This window comes from Eubalaena glacialis, chromosome 8, assembly GCF_028564815.1.
Source record: "Eubalaena glacialis isolate mEubGla1 chromosome 8, mEubGla1.1.hap2.+ XY, whole genome shotgun sequence".
Lineage (NCBI taxonomy): Eukaryota > Metazoa > Chordata > Mammalia > Artiodactyla > Balaenidae > Eubalaena > Eubalaena glacialis.
In genome coordinates, this window is record NC_083723.1 from 58,549,888 (window position 1) to 58,574,923 (window position 25,036).

The 25,036-nt window shown below is 34.5% G+C and overlaps 1 protein-coding gene across 3 annotated transcripts in view; it reads left to right on the plus strand.

Moving 5' to 3' along the window:
* The window catches only part of CRPPA (CDP-L-ribitol pyrophosphorylase A), a 326,472-nt gene that overhangs the window by 176,438 nt on the left and 124,998 nt on the right, over positions 1-25,036 (plus strand). For all 3 annotated transcript variants that reach the window (XM_061197723.1, XM_061197725.1, XM_061197726.1), the window contains exons 7-8: positions 9,336-9,410; positions 9,871-9,963. In XM_061197723.1, coding sequence (XP_061053706.1) covers positions 9,336-9,410; positions 9,871-9,963 — 168 coding nt within the window. The remainder of the gene's footprint in view (positions 1-9,335; positions 9,411-9,870; positions 9,964-25,036) is intronic.

The window sequence follows — 25,036 nt, forward strand, 5'->3', positions numbered from 1 at the left end:
CTTACAAATGAAGTGTGTTGTGCCATTGAAAAGTCCAATGTCTTAATCCTGTTCATGATATTTTACTTAACATTTAGGAAAAGCTCCCTGGAGGTGAAGAATAATCTGAAGTATAGCAGCACCTTCAGTTTTATTATATTTAAGGGCTTTTTTTTTTTTTGCTAACATTAAATAATTTTTAAATGACATGCATATGATTCCATTTTCATAAAATGTTCTAATGCTTTTGTTCCTTCATCCTTTTGTCCTACCAGCTTACTGCATATATTATTAATAGAGGATTGTTGAAACGATACTTACCTGATGTTCAGGGTAATTATTTCTAGGTAGTGTTATTTTTGGATGAGTTTTTTTTTTACCTTTTTAAAAAACTTCCACATAGTTGATTTTAAGAACATATACTTTTTTTTTTTTTTTCTTGAAACAAGACTGTGCTAAGTTTTAAAAACCTATTTGTCAAGCATTTGCTACTGGTTAAAAACATGTTTCTGTCCTCAGAGACCCCATGCCCTAAGAGTATGGGGTCCTCAAGAATTTTATCAGTTTTAATACTTGAAAAGCTAAATTGGAATATCCCTCATGTTCTCATCCTAGACCTTACTTATGTACCTCCAAAAGAAAAAAAAAATTTATTTATTTATTTATTTATTTATTTATTTTTGGCTGCATTGGGTCTTTGTTGCTGCACGGGGCTTTCTCTAGTTGTGGCAGAGGGGGCTACTCTTCCTTGCGGTGCACGGGCTTCTCATTGCGATGGCTTCTCTTTGTTGTGGAGCACGGGCTCTAGGCACACGGGCTGCCGTAGTTGTGGCACTTGGGCTCAGTAGTTGTGGCTCTAGGGCTCTAGAGCACAGGCTCAGTAGTTGTGGTGCACGGGCTTAGTTGCTCCACAGCATGTGGGATCTTCCTGGACCAGGGCTTGAACCCGTGTCCCCTGCGTTAGCAGGCGGATTCTTAACCACTGCCCAGGGAAGTCCCTAAAAGGAAATTTTTTAAATTAAGTCTTTTTTTTTTTTTTTTTTTTTGAGTACAGAATTCACTCACACTTGTTAAAGTTGAGATACGTGGTTGCCTTATTTCATATCTGTCAAGGCAGGAACTAGGCAGGATTTGAGGATTATACCCAATTTTTATGCAAACACTCATGCCAGTATTGTAAATATCGGTAAAAGACATGAAACTCCAGGGTCAGAGGAAAGAATTTGTTACAACAGTAGCAGTAAGGAGGATAGCAGTGCAGCACTGATTTTCTGAATTGCAGTTCCCCGGGGGAAATGCAGTTAGGGCTGGGTGTTGCTAGGCAGTGGAATGCATTAAAGAAGAATCTAGATATCGGGAAGCACTGCCCTTATTTTATACAGAGACTGCTGGCAAACCAGCCCATCCTCCTCTTACAAGAGAGACATTGTCTTTATTACTCTAGAATGCCAAGCAGATTGCTCTATGGAGAGAGATGTCTCTATCTTTACTTTCTAGAATGTAAGCACATTTGCTCCAAGAAGAGAGATGCCTATTTTTGCAAGTCTGACGGCTATGTGAACATCCTTGAAGAGCCAATTTGGAGTATATTAGCTATTCATGCCTTTTAAAATGTTTGGATACATGAGAAACCCCTGAAAAATAATCTCCCTGTAATATCTAGAAGATGAGACTCCTTGAGCAAACTCACTGTTGCACAGCGGAAGCTGATTTCTTTATTTCACTATTGATACATGGCTGATGACTATGGAAGTTTTTTTGTTTTGTTTTGAATAATGTTCCCTCTGAAATTTGTACTCAAAAATTTTAAACCAAAGTAAAATTCTTGAAATTCACGAGCCAAGTGATTTCTATAGCGTAGCTAAGACCTCAAAACCTTTACCTCTCTTTCTCAAATATTTTGTCAAAATTAGGTAGAGTTAAGCTGAATTCTTCTGAAGAGGCAATGCTCTTAGAGATACAGAGTTTCATGTTTTACTATGGAACAAGCATTGTATTTTAGATATATAACTAAAGCTTTCTAAATGTAATGCCAGTATTAACCACGAAAATGTGACTTCGTACAGAGTTATAGCAGAGATATCATTATAACAGAGCCCTTGTTTAGTAGTTTTTTGTTCATATTGCTATAATAGAAAAAATAGAGACTAATTAGAGCATTGAACTATATGGAAGAAAAATTTTATTAGGAAAGTTTTTATAGTGTATGTACTATTTTCTATCTAGTCTGGGACTACCTCTAGTAATAATCTTCTTCTCTTATTATTGTTGCCCTAGTTTAAGTCTTATTTCTCTATCATATATAATAATTTCTTTTTGTTTTTATTATTTTTATTTTTTATTGAGGTATAGTTGACATATTAGTTTTAGGTGTATGACATTGTGATTCAACATTTATATACCTTATGAATTGATCACCAAGATAAGTCTAGTAACCATCTGTCACCATACAAAATTACTGCCATATTATTGACTAGATTCCCTTTGTTGTACATTCCATTCCATGACTTATTTTGTAACTGGAAGTTTGTACTACTTTATGTTCTTCATGTGTTTTGCCCATACCCTTACCTCCCCCATCCCCACCCCTCTGGCAACCACCAGCTTGTTCTCCCTTATCTATGAGTCTGTTTATGTTTTATTTTGTTTGTTCATTTGTTTTGTTTTTTAGATTCCACGTATAAGTGTATTTCTCTATCTGACTTATTTCATTTAGCATAATACCCTCTGGAATATCATGGATGTTCCATCCATGTTGTTGCAAATGACAAGATTTTATTCTTTTTTATGGCTGAGTGTATTCTACTGTGTATGCATACATACATATGTATACATATATATATATATATATATATATATATAAAATAGACACACACACCTCCACATCTTCAAGCATTCATCTATCAACAGGCACTTCCATATCTTGGCTGCTACATTGAACACAGTGGTGCTTATATCTTTTTGACTTAGTGTTTTCATTTTCTTTGGGTAAATACCCAAGAGTGGAATTGCTGGTTAGTATAGTAGTTATAAGGAACCTCGATACCGTTTTCCATAGTGGCTGCACCAGTTTACATTCCCACAACAGTGCACTAGGGTTCCTTTTTCTCCACACTCTCTCCAACATTTGCTATTTGTGGTCCTTTTGATGATAGCCATTCTGACAAGTATGATGTGATCTCTCATTGTGATTTTGATTTGCATTTCTCTGATGATTAGTGATGTTGAGCATCTTTCCATGTGCCTGCTGGCCTTCTATATGTCTTCTTTGGAGAAATGTCTGTTCAGGACTTCTGTCCATTTTTTGATTGCGTTGTGTGTTTGTTTTGATATTCAGTTGTATGAGCTGTTTATGTATTTTGGATATTAACCCTTTTTGGATCATATCATTTGCAAATACTCCCATTCAGTAGGTTGTATCTTTGTTTTGTCAATGATTTCCTTTGATATTCAAAATCTTGTAAGTTTAATTAAGTCTCATTTGTTTATTTTTGCTTTTGTTTCTTTTGCCTTAGGGGACAGATCCAAAAAAATTTGCTATGATTTATGTGAAAGAGTGTTCTGCCTATGTTTTATTCTAGGAGTTTTATGGTTTCCGATCTTTCATTTAAGTCTTTAATCTATCTTGAGTATATTTTTGTATGTGGTATAAGAAAGTGGTCCAGTTTTATTCTTTTGAATGTAACTGTCCTGTTTTTTCAAAACTATTTATTGAGGAGACTTTCTTTCCACACTATGTATTATTGGCTTCTTTGTCATAAATTAATTAACCAGATATGGGTGGGTTTATTTCTGGGCCCTCTTCTCTGTTCCGTTGATCTATATGTCTGCTTTTGTGCCAGTACCATACAGTTTTGATTAATATAGCTTTGTAGTATAGTTTGAAATCAGGGAGCATGATACCTCCAGCTTTGTTGTTCTTTCTCAAGATTGCTTTGGCTATTTGGGGTCCTTTGTTATTCCATAGGTACTTTAGAATTATTTGTATTAGTTCTACGATAAATGCCATTGGTATTTTGATAGGGACTGTACTGAATCTGTAGACTGCTTTGTGTAGTATCATCATTTTAACAAAAATTTTTTTTCCAGTCCATGAGCACAGTATGTCTTTTCACTTAATTGTGTCATCTTTAATTTCTTTCATCAATGTTTTATAGTTTCCAGAGTATAGGTCTTTAACCTCCTTGGTTAAATTTATTCCTAGGTATTTTATTCTTTTTGATGCAATTATAAATAGAATTGCCTTCTTAATTTCACTTTCTGATAGTTTATTATTAGTGTACAGAACTGCAATAGATTTCTACATATTTTGTATTCTACAATTTTACTGAATTCATTTATTCTAATAGGTTTTTGGTGGAGTCTAGGGTTTTCTATACATAGTGTCATATCATCTGCAAATAGTGACAGTTTTATTTTTTCTCTTCCAGTTTGTATGGTTTTTGTGTCTTATTCTGGTGTGATTGCTGTGGCTGGGACTTACCATACTATGTTGAATAAAAGTGATGGTGGGCATCCTTGTCTTTTGCCTGATCTGAAAGGAAAATCTTTCAGCTATTCACCATTGAGTATGATGTTAGCTGTGGGTTTGTCATGTATGACCTTTTTTATGTTAAGGTATGTTCCCTCTATACCTGCCTTATTAAGAGTTTTCATCATAACTGGTTGTTGAATTTTGTCAGAAGTTTGTTCTAGATCTATTGGGGTGATCATATGATTTTTATTCTTCATTTTGTGACTGTGCTGTATCATGTTCATTGATTTGTGAATATTGAATCAAACTTGTGTCCCTGGAATTAATCTCACTTGATTATGGTGTATGATCCTTTTAATGTATTGTTGAATTCAGTTTGCTAATATTTTGTTGAGGAGTTTTGCATCTATGTTCATCATTGATATTGGCCTGATGAATATTAATTTTCTTTTTTTGTAGTGTTTTTATATGGCTTTGGTATCACAGTGATGCTGGCCTCCTAAAATGAGTTTGAAGGCATTTCTTCCTTTTCAATTCTTTGGAATAGTTAGAGGAGGGTAGGTATTAAGTCTTATTTAAATGTTTGATAGAATTCACGTGTGAAGCCTTCGCATCCTAGACTTTTGTTTGTTGGGAGTTTTTTCATTACTGATTTAATTTCATTACCAGTCATCAGTCTGTTCAAATCTTCTATTCTTTCCTGATTCAGTCTTAGAAGATTTTATGTTTCTAGGAATTTATCCATTTCTTTTAGGTTGTCCAATTTATTGGTGTATAATTATTCACAGTAATCTCTTGTCCATTGTATTTCTGTGGTATTAGTTGTAATTTCTTCTCTTTCTTTTTATTTATTTGGGCTCTCTTTCTTTTTTTCACGATGTGTCTGTCTAAAGGTTTGTCAATTTTTTTAATCTTTTTAAAACCCCAGTTCTTAGTTTCATTGACTTAAAAAGTTTTTTTTAAAGTCTCTATTTCATTTATTTTTGCTCTGATTTTCATCATTTCCTTCCTTCAACTAACTTTGTGTTTCTTTTATTCATCTTTCCCTGGTTCCTTTAGGTGTAAAGTTAGATTGTTTATTTGAGATTTTTCTTGTTTCTTGAGGTAGGCCTGCATTACTATAAGCATCCCTTCTAAAACTGCTTTCGCTGCATCCCATAGATTTTGGAACAATTGTCTTTCCATTTTCATTTGTTTCAGAGTATTTTTTGATTTCTTCATTGACCCATTGATTGATTAGTAGCTTTTGGTTTAGGCTCCAAAACGTTTGTGGTTTTTTTTTCCAGTTTTCTTCTTGTAATTGATTTATAGTTTTATACTGTTTGGGTCAGAAAAGATGCTTGGTGTGATTTCAGTCTTCTTAAATTTATTGAGACTTGTTTTGTGGCCTAACATGAGATCTATCCTGGCGAATGTTCATGTGTATTTTTAAAGAATGTGTATTCTACTGTTTTGGGGGTGGAAGGTCTGTATATATCTATTAAGTTTTATTGGTCTATTGTGTCTTTAAGGCCAATGTTTCCTTATTGATATTCTGTCTGATATGTCTATTGGTGTAAGTGGAGTGTTAAAGTCTACTATTATATTATTGTCAATAGCTTCCTGTATGTGTGTTAATATTTGCTTTATGTACTTAGGTGCTCCTTTTTTGGGTGCATAGATATTTATAGGTGTTAGAGTCTCTTGTTGGATTGATCCCTTTATCTTTATATAATGACGTTCTTTGTCTCTTGTTACATTTTTTGTTTTAAAGTCTATTTTGTCTGATATGCATATTGCTACCCTAGCTTACATGGAAAATCTTTTCCATTCTTTCATTTTAGTCTGTGTGTGTCTTTAGGTATGAAGTGAGTCGCTTGAAGGTGACCTATAGATGGATCTTTTTTTTTTTTTTTTATCCTTTCAGCCACCTGTGTCTTTTGATTATAGCATTTAGTTCATTTGACTGAAGTGACTGTTTATTAGGTAGGTACTTATTGTCATTTTGTTAGTTGTTTTCTGATTGGTTTTGTAGTTCTTTATCGCTTTCTTCTTCTCTGGTTCTTTTCCCTTCTCATTTGATGACTTTCTTTAGTGTTATGTTTGGATTCCTTTCTCTATTTTTTGTGTATCTGTTAGAGGTTTTTGACTTGTGGTTACCATAAGGTTCATATATAACAAACTATGTATATAGTAGTCTATTTTAAGTTGATGGTGTCTTGAGTTCAAATGCATTCTAAAAGCACAACATTTTATTCTTACCCATGTTTTATATTTTTGATGTCATATTTTATAACTTTTTACTTTGGGTATCATTTAGATAAATATTTTAGATACAGACGATTTTACTACTTTTGTCTTTTAATCTTCATACTAGCTATATAGGTGGTTGATCTACTACTACCTTTACTATATGTTTGCCTTTACCAGTGAGTTTTTCCTTCATAAATTTCTGGTTTCTAGCTGTGGCCTTTTCCATTTAAAGAATTCCCTTTAACATTTCTTATAAGGCCAGTTTTGTGCTGATGAACTACTTTAGCTTTTGCTTCTGGGAAACTCTTTATCTTGCCAGGTAGAGTATTCTTGGTTGTAAGTTTTCTCCTTTCTGTACTTTGAATATATCATGCTAGTCTCTTCTGGGGCCTATAAAGTTTCTGCTGAAAAGTAGCTGATAGTCTTATGGGGGGGGTTCCCTTGTATGTAACTAGTTGTTTTTCTCTTACTGATTTAAAAATTCCCTCTTTATATTTAAAGTTTGACATTTTAATTATAATGTGTCTTGTTGTGGGTGTCTTTGGGTTCATCTTGTTTGGTACTGTCTGTGCTTCCTGGACATGGATGTCTGTTTCCTTCCCCAGATTTGGGACGTTTTCAACCATTGTTTTTTTCAAGTAAGTTTTGTGTCCTTGTCTTTCTTTGCCTTCTGGGGCCCCTGTACTTCAAATGTTAGTATACTTGATGTTGTATCAGAGGTCCGTTGTTTTTTTTTAATTCTCGTTTTTTTAAACTCTTTTTTTATTTTTGTTGTTTTGACTGGGTGATTACAAGTACCCTATCATCCAGATTGATGATTCATTCTTCTGCATCTTCTGATCTCTTGCTGATTCCCTCTAGTGTATTTTTCATTATAGTTATTGTATTCTTCAGCTCTGATTGGCTCTGTTTTATATTTTCTTTTTAGTTTCTCACTGAGTTCACATTCTTCTCCCCATTCAGTGAGCTTATTTATTACTGCTAATTTGAACTCTTTATCTGATAAAACTGTTCATTTTCATTTTGTTTAGTTCTTTTTTTGAAGTTTTGCCACCTTTCCTTTGGAAGATAGTCTTTTGTTTCCTCATTTTACCTAACTCTGTTTGTTTCTGTGTATTAGGTATATCAGCTACATCTCCTGGTTTTGAAAGAGTGACCTTATATAAATGGTGTCCTGTGGGGCCTGATGGTGCAGTCTCTCCTGGTCATTGTGCCCTCCTATTGTGGTTGGGCCACAGTTGTTGCAGGCACGCTGAAAGCGTGTGCTGGTTCTTGGCCTGGCTGGCTGAGAGGTCTGGCCACGACTGCTCCAGGACTGCTGATGTGTGGGGCTGGCCCCTGAGAGCAGGAGCCACTTTGGAGGGGTGCTGGTGCTGACTGAGGCCAGCCACTGGGTGGGGTGGGGTAGCAGCTACTTTGGAGAGGCCAGCCGGGTTGGGTGGGTTGGTTGGGTTGGGCCAGTTGGGTGGGTTGAGGAGGGCTGTTCCTCAGGGGAATACTGGGGTGGGGCACATGGGTTAACTAGGTTGATAAACAGTGGCAGAAATGGCAACGGCCTGGTAGGTAGAAGAAGAGTTTAAAAAAAAAAATGTTGCCTGCCAGTGCTTCCGTCCCTGGAGAGAGTTCTACCAGATTTCTGCCCCTCCAGCACAAGCCCTAAAATTAGTCAGTAAATTTCCTTCTGATAATACCTAGGCTCTTTTCAAGGTGCTGCCTCTGTGCTGGGACTCTGAGTGAGTGAGTTTGTTTGTGAACCTTTCACGAGCGGTATCTTGATTTCTCATAGCCCTCTACCTCTCCCGGATGTGCGCCCCACTGGTTTTCAAAGCCAGACATTATGGGGACTCATCTTCCTGGTGCAGGCCCCTTGGGCAATGTGGGGCTCAGACTCCTAGCTCCTCAGGGGGAACCTTCACAGTTGCGATATCCCTCCTGCTTATGGACTGCTGCACTGGGGGTGGGGGTTCTGATTAGACTGCATGTCTGGCCCTCTGCCCGTCCTACCTGTCTTGATGTGGCCTTTTCTTTATAGCCTTGGTTGTAGAAAGTCTGTTCTGCTAATCTTCAAGTCATTCTCAGAGATAGTCATTCTATATGTAGTTGTAGTTTTGGTGTTTCATGGGAGGGGTGAGCTCAGGATCTTCCTACTCTGCTATCTTGATCTGGACCCTCAGAAGAAGGCCGGTTATGGTAATCTCTTGTTGCTTTCCCTGTTTCTAGTCATTCCATATTTAGTTAAATGTATTCTTTGTAACTGTAGTACTTAACATGCTTCCAGAATTCTTTAAAAATTCTTGTCTAACCAATTTTTAAATTTTATTCAAATATTTTCTACTGTATATTTTTTGTATAAGAAAAACCAGACTATTTGCCTATTCCTGAATATATCTTGAGCCTTTTCAACATTTTTTTATCTAAAACAATTTCCTATATCCTTATTTGCTACAACAATGTTAATTATTTTTGGACTAGTTCAAGTGGGGTTTTTTTTGGTAGCGTCATAAACTTCAGTCTGAATTATTTTGCTCTTATACGTGGTCCTTGGCGTTATGTGCCTATAGAAATTTTGTGCTCATAAAGTTGTTTATGCTCATGTTTGGTCTTTCTATCTAGTTTGTAAACTCTTTTTTCCTCTAATTTTTTCTCCTAGCATGTAAAAGTCACATCTGGCAGAGATCTTCAGCAAATCATCTTAGAGGAATGCTACAATTTTGTTTGTGTGAATGTAAGTAGTTAATACAAATGATTGAAAGCACTTGAGGATTTGTATAAATGTAATGTTTGACAAGTACTTACTTTTCTTGATTCTTAAGTATTTGAATTTAAGATTTTGATAGGTGAGTTGTGTTATTCAATATGTACTTAGAAATGTTATTTTTGTCTTTTGAAATAGGGAAATAACATTTTCTAACAACCTAGCTCACATAATGAGAAGAGGGTGATATTTCTTTAGACGGTATTTTCAAATTTCTTGTAAAAAGTAGATAAGAAGATAGGTTTGAATTAATGAATTTAAAAAATTTTAATAGCTATAATCTTATGGGTATCCTTTAACATTGTTTGAAAATTTAAAATTAAGCTTGATAGATATTTTGAATGTTTAAATGTTTAAAAGCTCTCCATTTTTCTCATTGAATGAACTCTTAAGTCATTTAAGAACTTCTTTTATTTTTCTGGTCTTTCAGGTTATGACCTCTGATTTTGAAGAAACCCAGAAATTACTGAATATGCTTGAAGAGAGTAATCTTTCCATTTTATATCCTGTTGTTGTTATTTCAGTAAGTGAATTAATGCAGACTTTTCAAACTTAGGCTTTGTTCCTTGAAATTCAACTTTTCTTTTTAACAAAATTTCATCCAACTGAAGAAATCCATCTAAATCCAAAAGAAGAAACTCTTCTCGGTGGGTTCTTGAACGCACTTTCTTGCTTTGACTTCTCTGACTGCAGGTCCTTATTATTTCAATTATTTGGTTGGACTGATTTGCTAGGTTTTCACCCTAGCAAAAATTGCATGTCTTTTCCTTCATTAGAATTTCAGAGGTTATTGCTGAGTTGACTTGTTGTTTGGATAATGTGAAAGAGCTTTATTTTAGTGTACTACCAGAATGCCATTAGAGAAGAAATCCCAAAGTTAAAAAACTGAGGGGCACAAATCAGATGGAAGAAAATACTCTTAGGTTGTTTCATCTTCTCTGTTCCATGGACAGCAAAAGTAGAATGAGCAACAGATAAAAGAGAAGTCCTAGAAGAATGGCCCATGAAAGTTTTGGAGAGATCTTTTCTGTGAAAGACTAGAAGTGTATGTTTAGTACAGAATTTACTTGATTGGCCTTTTAAACTGTGCAGCAGAGGGGAATTTCAGAGGGCAAAACCAGGAAGTAACAAAATCAGAGCCCAGGACTGACAAACTAGCTGAGAAGAATCTGTTGTCAGCAGCATTTTGCTGTGGGAAGGCGTTCCAAACATGAAATTCTCAAAACAATTGCTTAGCAATTGCTGAATTCATAAAGCTCAGGCCTGTGCCATAGTGTGGGAATTAAATTCTTGTTAGGTGAGATTATTAATACAGAATAAAGAAAATTTGCACTAAAAATAAGTAGCTCTAGACTGAGCCCTGCAAGTAGAAACAAATTAGCAGTTGGGGGAAGTTTGATTATTTCACCTGCCTATTGTATTTGATTTTATGCCCTAGAGATGAGGTCCATGAGTGCTGCTGATCATGGAAACCCAAATTCCTCATGTGAATGATTTCAACAGAAATATAGATGTTTTCATTGAGATTTTTAGGAACAGCAGGAGATGTTCCCAGTGCCGAAGGGCTCTAAGTCTCCATAGGTTGGAGATAAATTCAGAGTTCTGTTTGGCTCCCTATTCATTGCTCCACATTAACCTGCTTAGAAATCTCATTCACACCATGTCCCCAGATATTCTTCTGAAGAAGCAGAAGAGTACTGTAAAGAGAGCAAAGGCTTTGAATTCAGAATACCTCGGTTCCTTGGTCAAGTTACTTAACTTTTCTGAGGCTTGCTTTCCTCCTTTTAGAAATGAGGCTAGTAGCCCTACTTCTTAAATCACTGTCAGGATTAAAATGAATGAATGTAAAATGTAGTTGATATTATAGTGCTGGGCCCTTGGCAGCCGTGCAATGTTAGTTTCATTTAACAGTCTAGCTCCTGCTCTTTCCAATTTGGATGAGATCAGTCAAAGCTTACTTATGCTGCTCTAATCTGATTCCTGAGCTTCAGTCCTACATTGTTCAGCATTTTATCAGGTACTTCCATTTGAGTACTTGACTATCTTCTCACACCTAGCATGTCAGATCTCTCCCAAAAGCACATTCCCCGTCAATTGACTTCTCTTAGTGGCAGTATAGTTGCGGCAGGCACGCACGTGGGAATCTGTGTCATCACTGAATTTTCCTTCTACCCCTTTCCTCTGCTTCTCTTCACCAAATACATACACACACACACATACACACAGCATTTTTAAACTGTTAGTTCTTGTAGTTTATTGTTACTATTGTATCTCAAGTTCAGTCCTTTGTATTGCTTCCATAAATATTTGAATTTAGTTTTCTGTTGACTTCTGTAGAGTTCCATTTCACGTATCCTAGTAAATGCCAGATTTTCATCCTTTTTTTTGGCTACCTAGTATTCTGTATTAAACTAAGGGAAAAGATGGACCATCCTCTAGTTAGGAAGGAAGCGTCTACGAGAACTAGTTTTAGAGTAGTATTATTATAAGTCAGTATACGCTAAGTCAATATGCTATAAAAACTGTAAAATGTTCACTTTAAACTGGAGAGTTGTCACTCTGTAGTTAATACTTGTCTACCTGTTATTTTCCCATTGCATAGGTAGAATCAGTGTGGTGATTATTACGGTTATTATTAAACTTAATAGGAAAATGTCACTAGAACATATCTGGAATCCGTATCCTTGGGGTAGAACAAATCACTGGAAAGGTAAAGAATACTGCCTTGTTGGATTGAGAGTCAAGTAAATTGTCTCTGGATTTTTTAATTGTCCTGTAAATGATTGTGTAAAGGCTTCAACTTTTTATTCCCTTCTCATGCTACTTTACCCCCAAATTGCCAAAAGGCCATTTCAGTTTCCCTGTGACTTAAAATTTGGCAGAATCATTCAAATATTCCCCAAATAAACAGTTGTGTGGAAAATATTATAGTGTAGAATAAAAGACTTAAAGTTGAGTCTAGATATCTGGGGACACAATTTTTACATTAGTTAAGTGGGAACAATACATACACATATACATATAGTGTGTGGATATGAAAGTATGAATACATATGCAGACATATATACATATATATGTAATTGAAAAGATATTATGTGAATCAGGTAGCTCTGAGGCTATGGTGTGTTTACTTTGCTTCTATCTGAATTACTTCTCTAGAAGATTAAGCCAAGACAAAAAGGACCCTACCATGGGGGATTTTTTTTTTTTTTTAAATAAGCCTTTTTAAAGCACTTTTAAATTCTGAGAAGAGTCGGTTCATTTGCTTCCCTCAACAGGTAGATTTTATTCATCAGAAAATAAATCCAAAGTGATATCCGAGTCATAGAAAAGTATCTCCATTTTTATTTTGGGATTATGTGATTCAATAGTTATTGAATGCATGTATTGTAAATGTTTACGGGCCTATTTTTTCTTGGCTGAGATGTAGTACAGTGGTCCTTTTTCCTATGCCAAGGTTTATCAACTTTGATTTTCAGTCCATCTGAAGAGAGGAAGGCTTGGTAGGAATCAGTCAGATGAAAAGGAAAATTGTGGTTGAGTAGGTGTTTGTGAGGGTTTTTTCAACTCAGAGGGTATTTAGTTAAGGCTGTCATTTGCAGTGTCATCATGTTTTACTGTACAAGGACAAACATTCAGAAGAAATGAGACTGAAAGTCAGTTTAGCTGGGGCATTTGTTTGACGAAAACATTAGATCATGTTCTCAGTGCTAAAAAATTGATGTCAGGCCTACAGTATTGATGAAGCCCACATATCTCTTCTATTATATTCTTATGTAGATATAGAAAAATATTTTGGAATACCCTGGTTAGCTGTCATTCAGTAGTCATTCAAAAGGTACGTGTGACTTTCAACTTCATTCTGGAGTATTTACCCCTTGGAGGGAGCTAACTACTAAAGGAATGGACGATTAGTGGTGCTGGGTTCTAGGTATTTAGGATGCTTAGGTTTTAGTTCGGGTTCTGTAGGATTCTTGGTTGTTCAAAGATCAGAGATCAACTTCTCCCTGGATTTTATGAAAGCAAAATGGGTTAGGAAATACTTAATGTAGGAGGTTTTTGTTATCTAAGATAAACTGGCATAGGTAGAGGCTACTGCTTTAAGATCCATGTAGAGAAAGGAACAAAACTTTAGCATGAAAAGTAGGACAGATAATTGGGATTTTATTTTAGAAGAACTAAGATATTTATTAAAATAATTTTATTTTATCTTCTATTTTTAAAATTTAGGTTATGTTTGCAAAAATAAACTTTTTTGAATGATCTTGTAGACATTTATATGATACGTTGTGACATACTTCATTTCAAGTGGTCATTTTTGCGAAAATATTTTTGGTTATTTTTAGTTTTGTAAGAAATATTCTTTATTACTACTTTGTTCTAAATACCCTTTTGGACCATCTATTTGGTCATCATTCTTATATTCTTTTTATGTATTTCAAGTAGTCTAATTTTGCCTGCCTCTTAATTCTTGATGTTGTTGAATATGATTTAAGGAATTTATCAATGTTAATTTGATCAACTTAAAAAATCTTTTGTTTTGGTAGGTATAACTTAATTGTAGTTATAATGAATTATCCGAATTTTCCAGATTTCTGTAGTCAGCTGGAGACTGACGGATGATAAAATAGGTGCCAGCATTAAAGTGAGCAGAGATAGTTGGGTGGGGTCACTTTTTAAGTATTCTGTTGCTCAGTGCATCTGTGTGGCTTAGGATGACGTTTGTTATTGTATGCAATCTTTCAACTGTGAGCCTTTGGGAACACATATTTGGATAGCAATCACACCTTGTACTAGACTAGTCTCTACTTGAAAGAAAAAAAAAAGCCTTTTTAAAACTAGAAACTGGTTGGCATGAAGGAATTTTAAAAATTTAGATCACTTTCTGTGTTTTTTTAACAAGAAAAACCTTATAAACATTAAAAGCCAATGCTTTCTTTCGTAAAGTTGTGTAGGAATTATGTTTAAGAATCCTTTTCAGATGTGATTTCTGATGCTGTTTAGTCTATCACGTAAGTTATCAAGGAGCCAAGTTTTTATCCTGAGTTGACTGAAGTTTTTGTTAGCCTCTCTTTCTTGCGGTTACCAGGGGGTGTATAGTACTGCTAGCACCTTTTTCAGATTGCAGCTGTCAAGAGGGTCATCTGAAAGCTCTTTTGGAATCATCTGATACAATAACTATCAACATGGGACATGTTCAGTTCTCTATTTTCTACTCCTATTATTTGTTTTTGTTCACTACTTAAGTAATGATAAATATTTAGAAAAGACAATATTTTAGATCTATTAGAATAGTAAAAGGTAAATTCATAAAGTTTCTGATATAAAAATCACTCCAAAAAAACCCCATAGGCTTCTATTTAAATTGTACAAGACACAAAAGTGTTAAGAGTCTGAATTGTAGGCTGTCTTTGCTTAGAAATTAATGATCAGAGAGGTGTTTTTTCCCCGGCAATGGAGGAGATTTTCAGAAGACAGGGCTAAGTGTAGCTGTTTTCCATCCAAGTTTATGTAAAATCAGATGTAAAACTGTCAAAAAATACTTTCCATGTCCAGAAAATAAAATAGAGATTCTACTTTATTTGGATCTGGCAAGATTGCCACAAAATATCCTTTAGTACTACTATCAGATGAGATAATGGACAGTATATTCTTATTTATTCAGTGAGCATAGCTGATTCATATAATAGGCACCAAAAGTTTAATTTTTAAAAGCAGAAATTGGCCACAAATTTAAGTGGAAGTTAAAAACTGAGAAATGAAACAAATTCTTTAATTTTACTTGATAAAATAGTTTATCACTTTCCACAGAAAAATAATTTTACAGTAATTATCTGGATAATTACCCAAGAGCTCTAATTTCCCCTGACAATGTAGACAGTAATTTTATTGGTGCTTTAGGAGAGATAGGAATCTTTTCATGAATTTACTTAAGCAAAAAACATAAATTCCCATATGGAATTTTAATGCTTTGACAAACATAAATAAACCTTCAAAAGTACCTAATTTAGTTCTAGTTACAGGGAAGTAGTTTATTGACATAACAGATCAGAATACATGATCTTTAAAATACTTCAAAATGTTTAATATTTGAACATGTCAGCAAATAAAAAAAATGGAAAACCACCATCAATTGACACTTGATACTTTCACATCTGGGGAAACTGTCACAGAGATGTAAATTGTTTCCAGAAGGTTCCACACTCACCAGTGGCAGAGCCAGGAACAGAATCAATCCAATGTGCAGTTTATCATATACACTTGTTACTCTTATGCTCTCATGAATGTGTTAAATAATAAGATGGAAAGAGATTAAAAATACACATATACATATATATATGTGTTTAAAATTTCTTCCTAATAAAGAACAAATGACAATTGGAAAAACACACTGATTCCTTCTTTTAAGTGCTAATGCTTTCTTTCTTTAGCTTCACAGGGTACTGAGCCTTTATTGAATTTAAGTTATAAAAATCTGTGGTCCTGTTAAATTTCTTAACAGAACCCAGCATGTATATTTTTCACTTTAACTTCTTGTTCTATACATTTCATTCTGTTAACCTTATCACTACTGGACTAAGAAAGTGTGTTTTTAAGGCAAAATTTCTTATAAGACCAAAAAAGAGAGCACTTCTTATCGTAATTCTTACTGCTTCCATATTGGGTTTACTCTTTATGGGGCACAGTTTACCTTAGAACAATATTGGTTTGAACTGCGCAGGTCCACTTATAGGCAGATTTTTTTTAGTAGTAAATACTGTAGTACTACAGGATCCTAGTTGGTTGAATCCACGGATGCTGAGGAACTGTGGGGTGGAGGAGGAATCGTGTATTCGGAGGGCTGACCGTAAGTTATGCGTGGATTTTCAGCTGTGCAAAGGGTTGGTGCCCCTAACCCCCAACACTGTTCAAGGGTCAACTATGAATGTTTCAGGTCCTAGTTTATTTACATTTATTTTTGAATGGATATTTTGTGTGTGTGTGTGTGTGTGTGTGTGTGTGTGTGTGTTTAATAGCCAATGAATGACCAAGGGATTAGGCCCCATTCCCTCTTCTATTCCTATCTCAACCATGTTGCTATTGTAGCCTTATGGATACCTTGATTTTTCCCTTAGAAAATTATAACTTTATGTTAAACGTCTGTGATGTCATCACTTAAGATACTTTAAAGTTTTCTCTTTCATGTTTGTACACAGCTTCAGTGGCAGAAATGCAATCACTTCCACAAAATTTCTACAAATGTTTTCATTTTTCTTCTCATATAGTAAGTCTCAGGTATTTCCTGCCTAAATCAATATTGGTTTAAAATACCTTTAGAACCTTTTTGCCCTTTCAGTCACAAAGGGATTCATATCTAACACAAAGATGAGGAATGATGAAGTCATTCTTGTAGGAGGTGTTGAATAGAAAGAATTGACTGTTTTTTTAAGTTTTAGGAGATCTTTGCTTCCGGCTAAATGGTTACTAGAAAGTTTGTGTTGTGGGATATAGAAATTCCCTAAGATTAATTGTGATGGACATGAAACTGATGATGTGTAAAGAACTGATTCTCATAGGACATACCTTCTGATAGTCTTTCTTTTAATGAAAAAAGGTTATTTATTTTCAGATAGAATGATGTTCTAATGGATGTACAAATAGAATGAATTCCAGATAACTTTTTCTCTGTTTTCTGAATAATTTTTTTTTTTCTTGATTAAGCATGGGGTTTGGAATCACTAATTTTCTGTTTTAAGTAGTTTACTAAACTTGGTCAGATGAGCAAAGTTGTTTGTGAATTTATTTGCCAGTGCTGTCCTAGCAAATCAGTTTATAAAATTTAACATGAAATGAATAGGAGGCAAAATAAATGAAAATAGCCTCCTTTGTTAAGTGGCTTACATGAATTTTAGCCCTAGAAAAGGAAATAAACAATTGGTTTGGTCATTCAGTTTTTAAAAATTATGTCTGGGGATTTCTTTTATTAGATTTTTTTGTGCACTGGATTCTATTTTAAACAGTGGAAATGGCCCTTAGCTTAATTATGTTATGCTATTTCTTTACAAAGATGGAGCCAAATATATTTTCAGTACCATTTATTATTTTAAAATTACATGTTATACTTCTGTAATTTATTATAAATTAATATATATGTTAATATGAACATAGCTAAGCCTGACTTTGTTTATAATATCTAAAAGGATTTTACTTCATGGAGAAAACAAAATTATGTTTTTGTAAAGGAGGTGTTGAATAGAAAAGAATTGGCTATTTAACGTTTTAGGAGATCTTTGGCAAGGTAAGGATGTGAACCTGGAGTGGGATTCAAGGTACAGGTACTAGGTGTATGCAAATAACACACCTATTAACCTTGTCAAGTTATTTCCTGTCTCTGAACTTTAGGTCAGAATTTTTATCTATAAAAGAGCAGGATGTCCTTGATTACATCTAAGTAGCCTCTCTTTCTAAAAATATTGTCTATACTACAATATTTTGTGACGTCTTTTTACTTTTGTATGATCCACGATGGATGTCTTTTACATAAAGATATAGTAGAGCAATTTAGATTATTATAGTCATGTTCAATATGAATCAGGTGGTAGGATATTCCTTTTTTGAGCAATTTTTGACACCTTTCTGTACTTTAATCCTTATCACAAGACTCATGGGATTTTAAAAATGGTTTCTCTTGTATTTACCGCTTTCTTATGTATCTTCCTCTTTCATAGTCTGGGTTTTATTGCGTTAAGTCTAGCTCTTCCCTTTTGCATTTATCCCTTTTTTTCTCTCTCTTTAACAACAGTTGCAAGATTAATTTTTCTCCCATCTCCCAAGAAATCTATCCTTCCATGTGTAGCCAGGTCCTACCTTCTGAAAATGATTTCTTAATCATTAAAACTCACTCCAATGCTGTTTCTTACTAATTCATTTTAAACTTACTTTAGGTGCTGTCTAGTTAGCACTTTACAGGGAACTATCCTAGTCTCTTCATTATCTAATTAATTGCTTAATATAAATTCATATAGCATTTACTGAACATCTGTGTGTCAGGTATTTTGACATACATGTAGCTTATTTCATAATGTAATACTTTTTAAAATTACATCTTACTTTAGAAGAATGAGGCATTTCCATATGTGCTGATTTTCCAGATTTTCATATCTTGATCTGAAGTAAGGAAATAATATTATTTAGCTATTTTTGTTTTTGTAAATGAAGATTCTTAATAATATGAGCTTAATTAAAAGATGAGTTAGCCTGGGAAGTGACCCAGTGGTTGGGAGGTCACAGGACCCTGGTCACTATCTGTCCCTTCTATCCACCACCCCAAGGTAAGAACTTTAATTAGGTCTGTTTGAGAAAGGGGCAATTTAGCCTGGAATAGAATATCAGGATAGATCTTCTTAAGTATAAGGGAGAAAGCTGAAATTTGGAAGACTGAGCGGGGTCTGAGTCTATGAGGAGTAAGAGGAATAGCATTTCTATTTGGAAAGAGTAGCACATAGGATGGTTAGAACTGGAAAGAGCCAGTGTATCTGAAACAGAGAGAATGAATTACACATTGGGGAGAGTTAAGGTGAGAACTACACAGGTCTAGGTCAAGGTGGGCCTTCGAAGTTTGAACTCTATAAAGGAGTACTGCACAGTAGAAATTGATGTGATCAGCTTTGCATTTTACACATCATTCTGGATGCAACACAGAGAATGGACTAAAGTGATCCAGAGGGATTCCTTGATGCATTTGATTTCATTTAGAGGCTATTGCAATAGTCTAAGAAATAATGGTGGTGGCTAGGACTAGGGTAGTTTTATAGTGAATGTGCAGAAATGGCTAGAATCAAGATATATTTAAGAGATAGAAGTACTAAGATTTAGTGCTTCATTTAATAAGAGAGGAAGCATAATCTCCAATTTTATGTTTTGTGAAATTGGGTGCATAATAGCAAAATAGGCAACATTAGAGAAGGATCTTTATGGTTTGTTTCTGAAAGCTGAATAGGCAGATGATTATCGTGAACTTGTTGGCAGAAATAATTAGAAAGATTTCACTCATATCCAAAAGCTTTCTAGGCGTTTGTGTGTTGGTGTTTTATGTGTGTGTGTGTTTGAACAGAAGTTTTTATCCTAAAACCTATACTTGAAAAGGCAAGTTACATGCCTCCAAGGCCTCCTTAATAATTGAATTTTAATAGAATTCCAGGTATAAGCACAATTTAAAATACCTTTCATATTATAATGCTTTTGCCAAGTTATATATTGTTTGTATGATGGATTATGTTTTTTACAAAATTTTCTCTGTACTAATGCTACACATTCTGAGAAAAAACAAAAACAGTAAAACAGATCTTGTCCATGGGTTGAGTCATTAGCAGACAGGAAGATGGTAAGAATATTCCAAGCCTAAGCACTATTCCCTTAGGATAAAAATCTATAGCTACCTAAAAATAGATTACTTAGGCAGTTTTCTGGAAACTCAACTTTCTTTTATTGAAAGAATGGAAAGGTGATGGAATTAGTGCAAAAAGCTGCTTGTTCCAGACATCCTTTGGCTTGAACCCTACTTGCAATAAGTTTATACGTGACACTTTTGAAAAGTATAGTATGATTCAGTTTTCCAGGCACCACAGGTTTTATTTTATGGGATTTTGAAGTTTATACTTATTCTACTCAAATGCCGGGATACTTTATTTACTGGTACCTGCTAAGGTAGAATGCAACAAGTGTTGCCAAGATAATCCTAGTGTCAGTAGTGGAAAATTCTTGTTTGGGAATGACAGGACTGTTAAGCCTGCATGTCTCTTCTGAGTACTCTAAGTATTATACCCATTTCTAGATCATTTGAGAAAGAACTATAAATGTCTTCTGAAAAAATTCCATGTGTTTATGGTAATAACTGAGTTCTAGGATTTTTGCTCAACCAGTGAAAATATAACTGATCTTCTGTTTCTTGTTCTTCCCATTTGCAAGAAATGCAGCTCTCATGACATTTATAATTCTCAGAACCCCACCCCAACCCCAAATGTGGCCTGCTAATGCATATTATTAGTATAATTATGTTAATGTTAGTAATAACAGACACTCATTGAATGTTTGACATAATGAGTCACTATCCTTTTCTTTTAAAGTAAATAATCCCATTTAATCCCCAGAGCAATCCTAAGAGTTGATTATCATAGATGCTATTATCCTCAGTTCAAGAATAAGCGCTGTGCTCATTTCACTTTATCACATGACATTGATGAGGGATGTCAATACTTGCCCTTTTCAAGTAACAATAGATTGTTAAAGAAGAAAAGGGTCTGAAAAATCATTTACTAGAATGCTCTCATTTTACAAGAGATAATTGAGGCCATTTTCTTTCCCTGGATCTGAGATAATTTTTTTATATTAGGGGTGTCAGATTCAAATTGTTCTTGTAGAGGGCCAGATAATGAATACTTTAGACTTCATCGACCATATGGTCTTGGTCACAACTATTCCACTCTGCTATAGTGCAAAAGCAGCCATAGACAAGATGTCAAAGAACATGTGTGGCTGGCTGTGTTTCTATAAAACTTCATTCACAGAAAACAGGCAGGAGGCTGGATTGACTCATGGGCCATAGGTTCTCGAACTTCGGCTTAAATTTTCAATCCAAAATGATCTATTTGCCACAGTTACTTAGTACCTTTACTAAAATATCTGTTAGACATTCTTTAATAGACATATACTCTCTGGGCCATCAGTCTCATGATTTAAAGTATTGCTTGTGTGCCAATTCCTACATTTTTACATCTAATTTTCATTATTCCTATGTTTTGACAGGAATGTTTAAGTGCATGAAGTTTAAAAAGTTTGTAATCATCTTCTTCCTTCCAAGAACCGTCCCTCCCAAAAGAGTCTCTTTTGTTTTCAGTTTTGACCTCATCACAGCCACTATAACAGATTTTGCTAATTGCAGATCTACTATGTTACTCTCATTGTCAGGAAGGGAAAAATTTCCCTCTACCCCTCTAAGTTCTTTTGGCTGGTCTAATAATTGATACAAGGCAGATTAACAGGAGAAAAAAAATTTTAATTTTGTATGTGCAAAGGTACCCAAGAGTAATCAAAGCAGCCTGTTGATATACCCTTTTAGACAAAGAAACTTAGGCTTCAGTACTAATTAGTGAAGAAACTAAGAAGAGTGTGTTTACACAGACTTCTCGGCCCTGAATGCCCTGTCTCTGGCCATAAGAATGTCTGTTTACCTCCTGGTACAGGGAGGGTGGCTTCCACATGGGAACGTATTTCCTGCTTTCGGGGGGTACATAAAGGAGGCTCAGAGTGTTCTTGTACCCACTGTTTCTCAGGTAACTTTAATTCAAAACAATCAGTATGTCAAAGTGGTATATTTTGGGGTGGCCTGCCCTGAACCCCGTCATTATTTAAACCTTTTAGACACTCCTCATCCCCTCCTGGACAAAGCTCAGTCAGATCATAAAGCCTTGGGCTGTTCTGGCTCTTGCTTAATTTTATCATCCTTATTTTTCTTTCTTCACTGAGCAATTTGCCCTCTGGTAATACTGAACTACTATAGTTCTGCACATGTACTGTGTTACCTGACACATCTGTGTTTACTCTGGTGAGTTTTTCTACCTGAGACACCATTTTTCTAGTGCTTGCTTGCTTGACTCCTATTATCCTTAAAGTATGAGTGACAATACTTTGTCTTGGAATCCTTCCTTTATATTCGTGTGCTCAGAGTCTTTTTCCCTTTTTCAAGACAGCTTGTGTAGGTGTTCAGAAATGTTTATTGACTTGAATTTGCCTTGACATTTTCACTTACAAATGTAGGTACATTAAAACAGAATCAGTTATTCTTAGAAATTCAAAGTATTATAATGGACTTTTGTAGTGGTTTGCCCCAATGCATAGAGTGTCTTTACTTGTGAACTCCAAAAATATGTTTTTTAAAAAAATCAGAAAATGCTGATCTAAATGGCCTGCAGACAACCTTAATAGCAGTAATAAATTTTATCATGTAAGATGAAATTTTGACAAGTCACTAAAATATATAAAGATTATATACTAAACTCAGTGAAGAATCACACACCTGTTTTTTGTAACTTCTTCAGTGATTTGTATTCTCTGACAATTTTTCTCAGAGTTTTCTCAAACAGAAAAATAAGTAAATAAATAAATACAGAGTTAAATATTTCAGATAATAGTAGCTAAACAAATCAATGCTTCATATTGGGATTGCTTTTAACTTTTGGTTCTAAAATTTGTTACAGACGATACAGATGTTAGTTAAGTTAATTGTAGTTGTACATAATGCTTCAGATAATTGTATTAATAGCAAAATACAACAGTGGCAGAGTTATGTCCTTATAAGAGAATCAATCTTGTGAAATAATCTGAAAAATGTTCATTTTATGATTTTTTTACATGTTTTAAAGTAATACTCGGTTTTTCTATTGACTGTTTAAAATATGAAGTTCTCAAGTCCCTCCCATCAGGAAGCTTGCACAATCCTCTTAGATAGCCTCATCCACCAGAGGGCAGACAGCAGAAGCAAGAAGAACTACAATTCTGCAGCCTGTGGAACGAAAACCACATTCACAGAAAGATAGACAAATGAAAAGGCAGAGGACTATGTACCAGATGAAGGAACAAGATAAAACCCCAGAAAAACAACTAAATGAAGTGGAGATAGGCAACCTTCCAGAAAAAGAATTCAGAATAATGATAGTGAAGATGATCCAGGACCTCGGAAAAAGAATGGCAGCAAAGATCAAGAAGATACAAGAAATGTTTAACAAAGACCTAGAAGAATTAAAGAACAAACAAACAGAGATGAACAATACAATAACTGAAATGAAAACTACACTAGAAGGAATCAAGAGCAGAATAAATGAGGCAGAAGAACAGATAAGTGACCTGGAAGACAGAATGGTGGAATTCACTGCTGTGGAACAGAATAAAGAAAAAAGAATGAAAAGAAATGAAGACAACCTAAGAGACCTCTGGGACAACATTAAATGCACCAACATTCACATTATAGGGGTCCCAGAAGGAGAAGAGAGAAAGGACCCAAGAAAATATGTGAAGAGATTATAGTTGAAAACTTCCCTAACATGGGAAAAGAAATAGCCACCCAAGTCCAGGAAGTGCAGAGTCCCATACAGGATAAACCCAAGGAGAAACACGCCGAGACACATAGTAATCAAATTGACAAAAATTAAAGACAAAGAAAAATTATTAAAATATGAAGTTCTCATTCCATTACTTTGATCTTTTAAATAAGGATCTGAAAAAAAAAATGTATATACAAATGTAACATTTTTACTGGTACTATAAAACTCATTTACTTTTTAATTCTTTGAATCAATAGAAACATTTAAACCTTTTCTATGGTTGATATTTTAATGCAAAGTACTATTTTATTTTATTTACTACCTTTTATTAAATGCCATTATTTCCCAACCTGCTAGCTTTGCTGGTATTTTATTTTGTTAAGATTTACAAATGAGTTGTTAGGCATTTGCTCTCAGGTTCCATGATAGCTTAAAACTTAATTCGTTTCTGTTCATCAGAATTATGAGTTGAATTTCATGATGGCATTGATTTAAACTTGTTCTAAAACGAAGTGATTCAATATTAAAAGCTTATTCTTTTTTCTTTTTAGAAGTACAATTTATTAAATTAATTTTCATTAATAAAATCCATGTAATTCATAAGTAGTTGAAGTGAGATGAAAATTTTTCTGAAGTTTTTGGGGCTTTTTTATCCTTAAGATAAACTCTTACTTTGATTTGCATAGTATTGGCCAGTTTCATCAATTTTTAGATTTCTCTGATATTTCTTTTGAAAAGTGATGTTTTGAAGATGCTGGGCCTCATTCACACAATTTACTTTTCTGTACACATATGTTGATAATTTTGCAGTATCTATTGTGTGGATTCAAAGAACCTCTGGTCTATCTACCAATTCTTTCTAACTCAATTATTTGATAATTACCAGAACTTTCATTTTGACCATCCTTCCTTCTACTTTGGTGGGCATTAAGCAATGCATTACTTGGATATATACATAAGCTTCACAAGTTGACTTTTTTCTTAGTCAAATAAACAAAGAGTTTGTTTTCCCTTCTACCACAAATCCTGACTCCCTTCTCAGGCCTTCCTGTGAACATGGACTCTGGAATGAGACAGAAGTGTTAAATGTGGTGTTATGGAACTTTCCTGATATTTTAAAGAATATTGTACGTGATATTAACTATTGTCCTTTAATTAATGTATTAATTAATGTACCTGTCCTCAGTGACAAGTGAAAAATCACATTTTATAATATAAAAAAATAATTGGAGTTCTTGGGGACCAGGGGTATATTAAATGGTTACTAAGACAAATATAAAGCATGTGTAGAACTGAATGTAGAAGACATGAGGCAGAGAGAAGCCTTTTCCAAACTCTGAGTGCCAGAAACCTCGCCCACCCACAAAGCCATGAAGTTATCCACATGTTAAATGTTTAAGCAGTTTACTATTTTATAGGAGTGAATTTGCTACCTTTAAAAAAGATGAAATTACATTATTTTTGGGGGGGGGGTGGGTAGGAAGATATCCATATCTTTTTTATGTATGCATGAAAAAG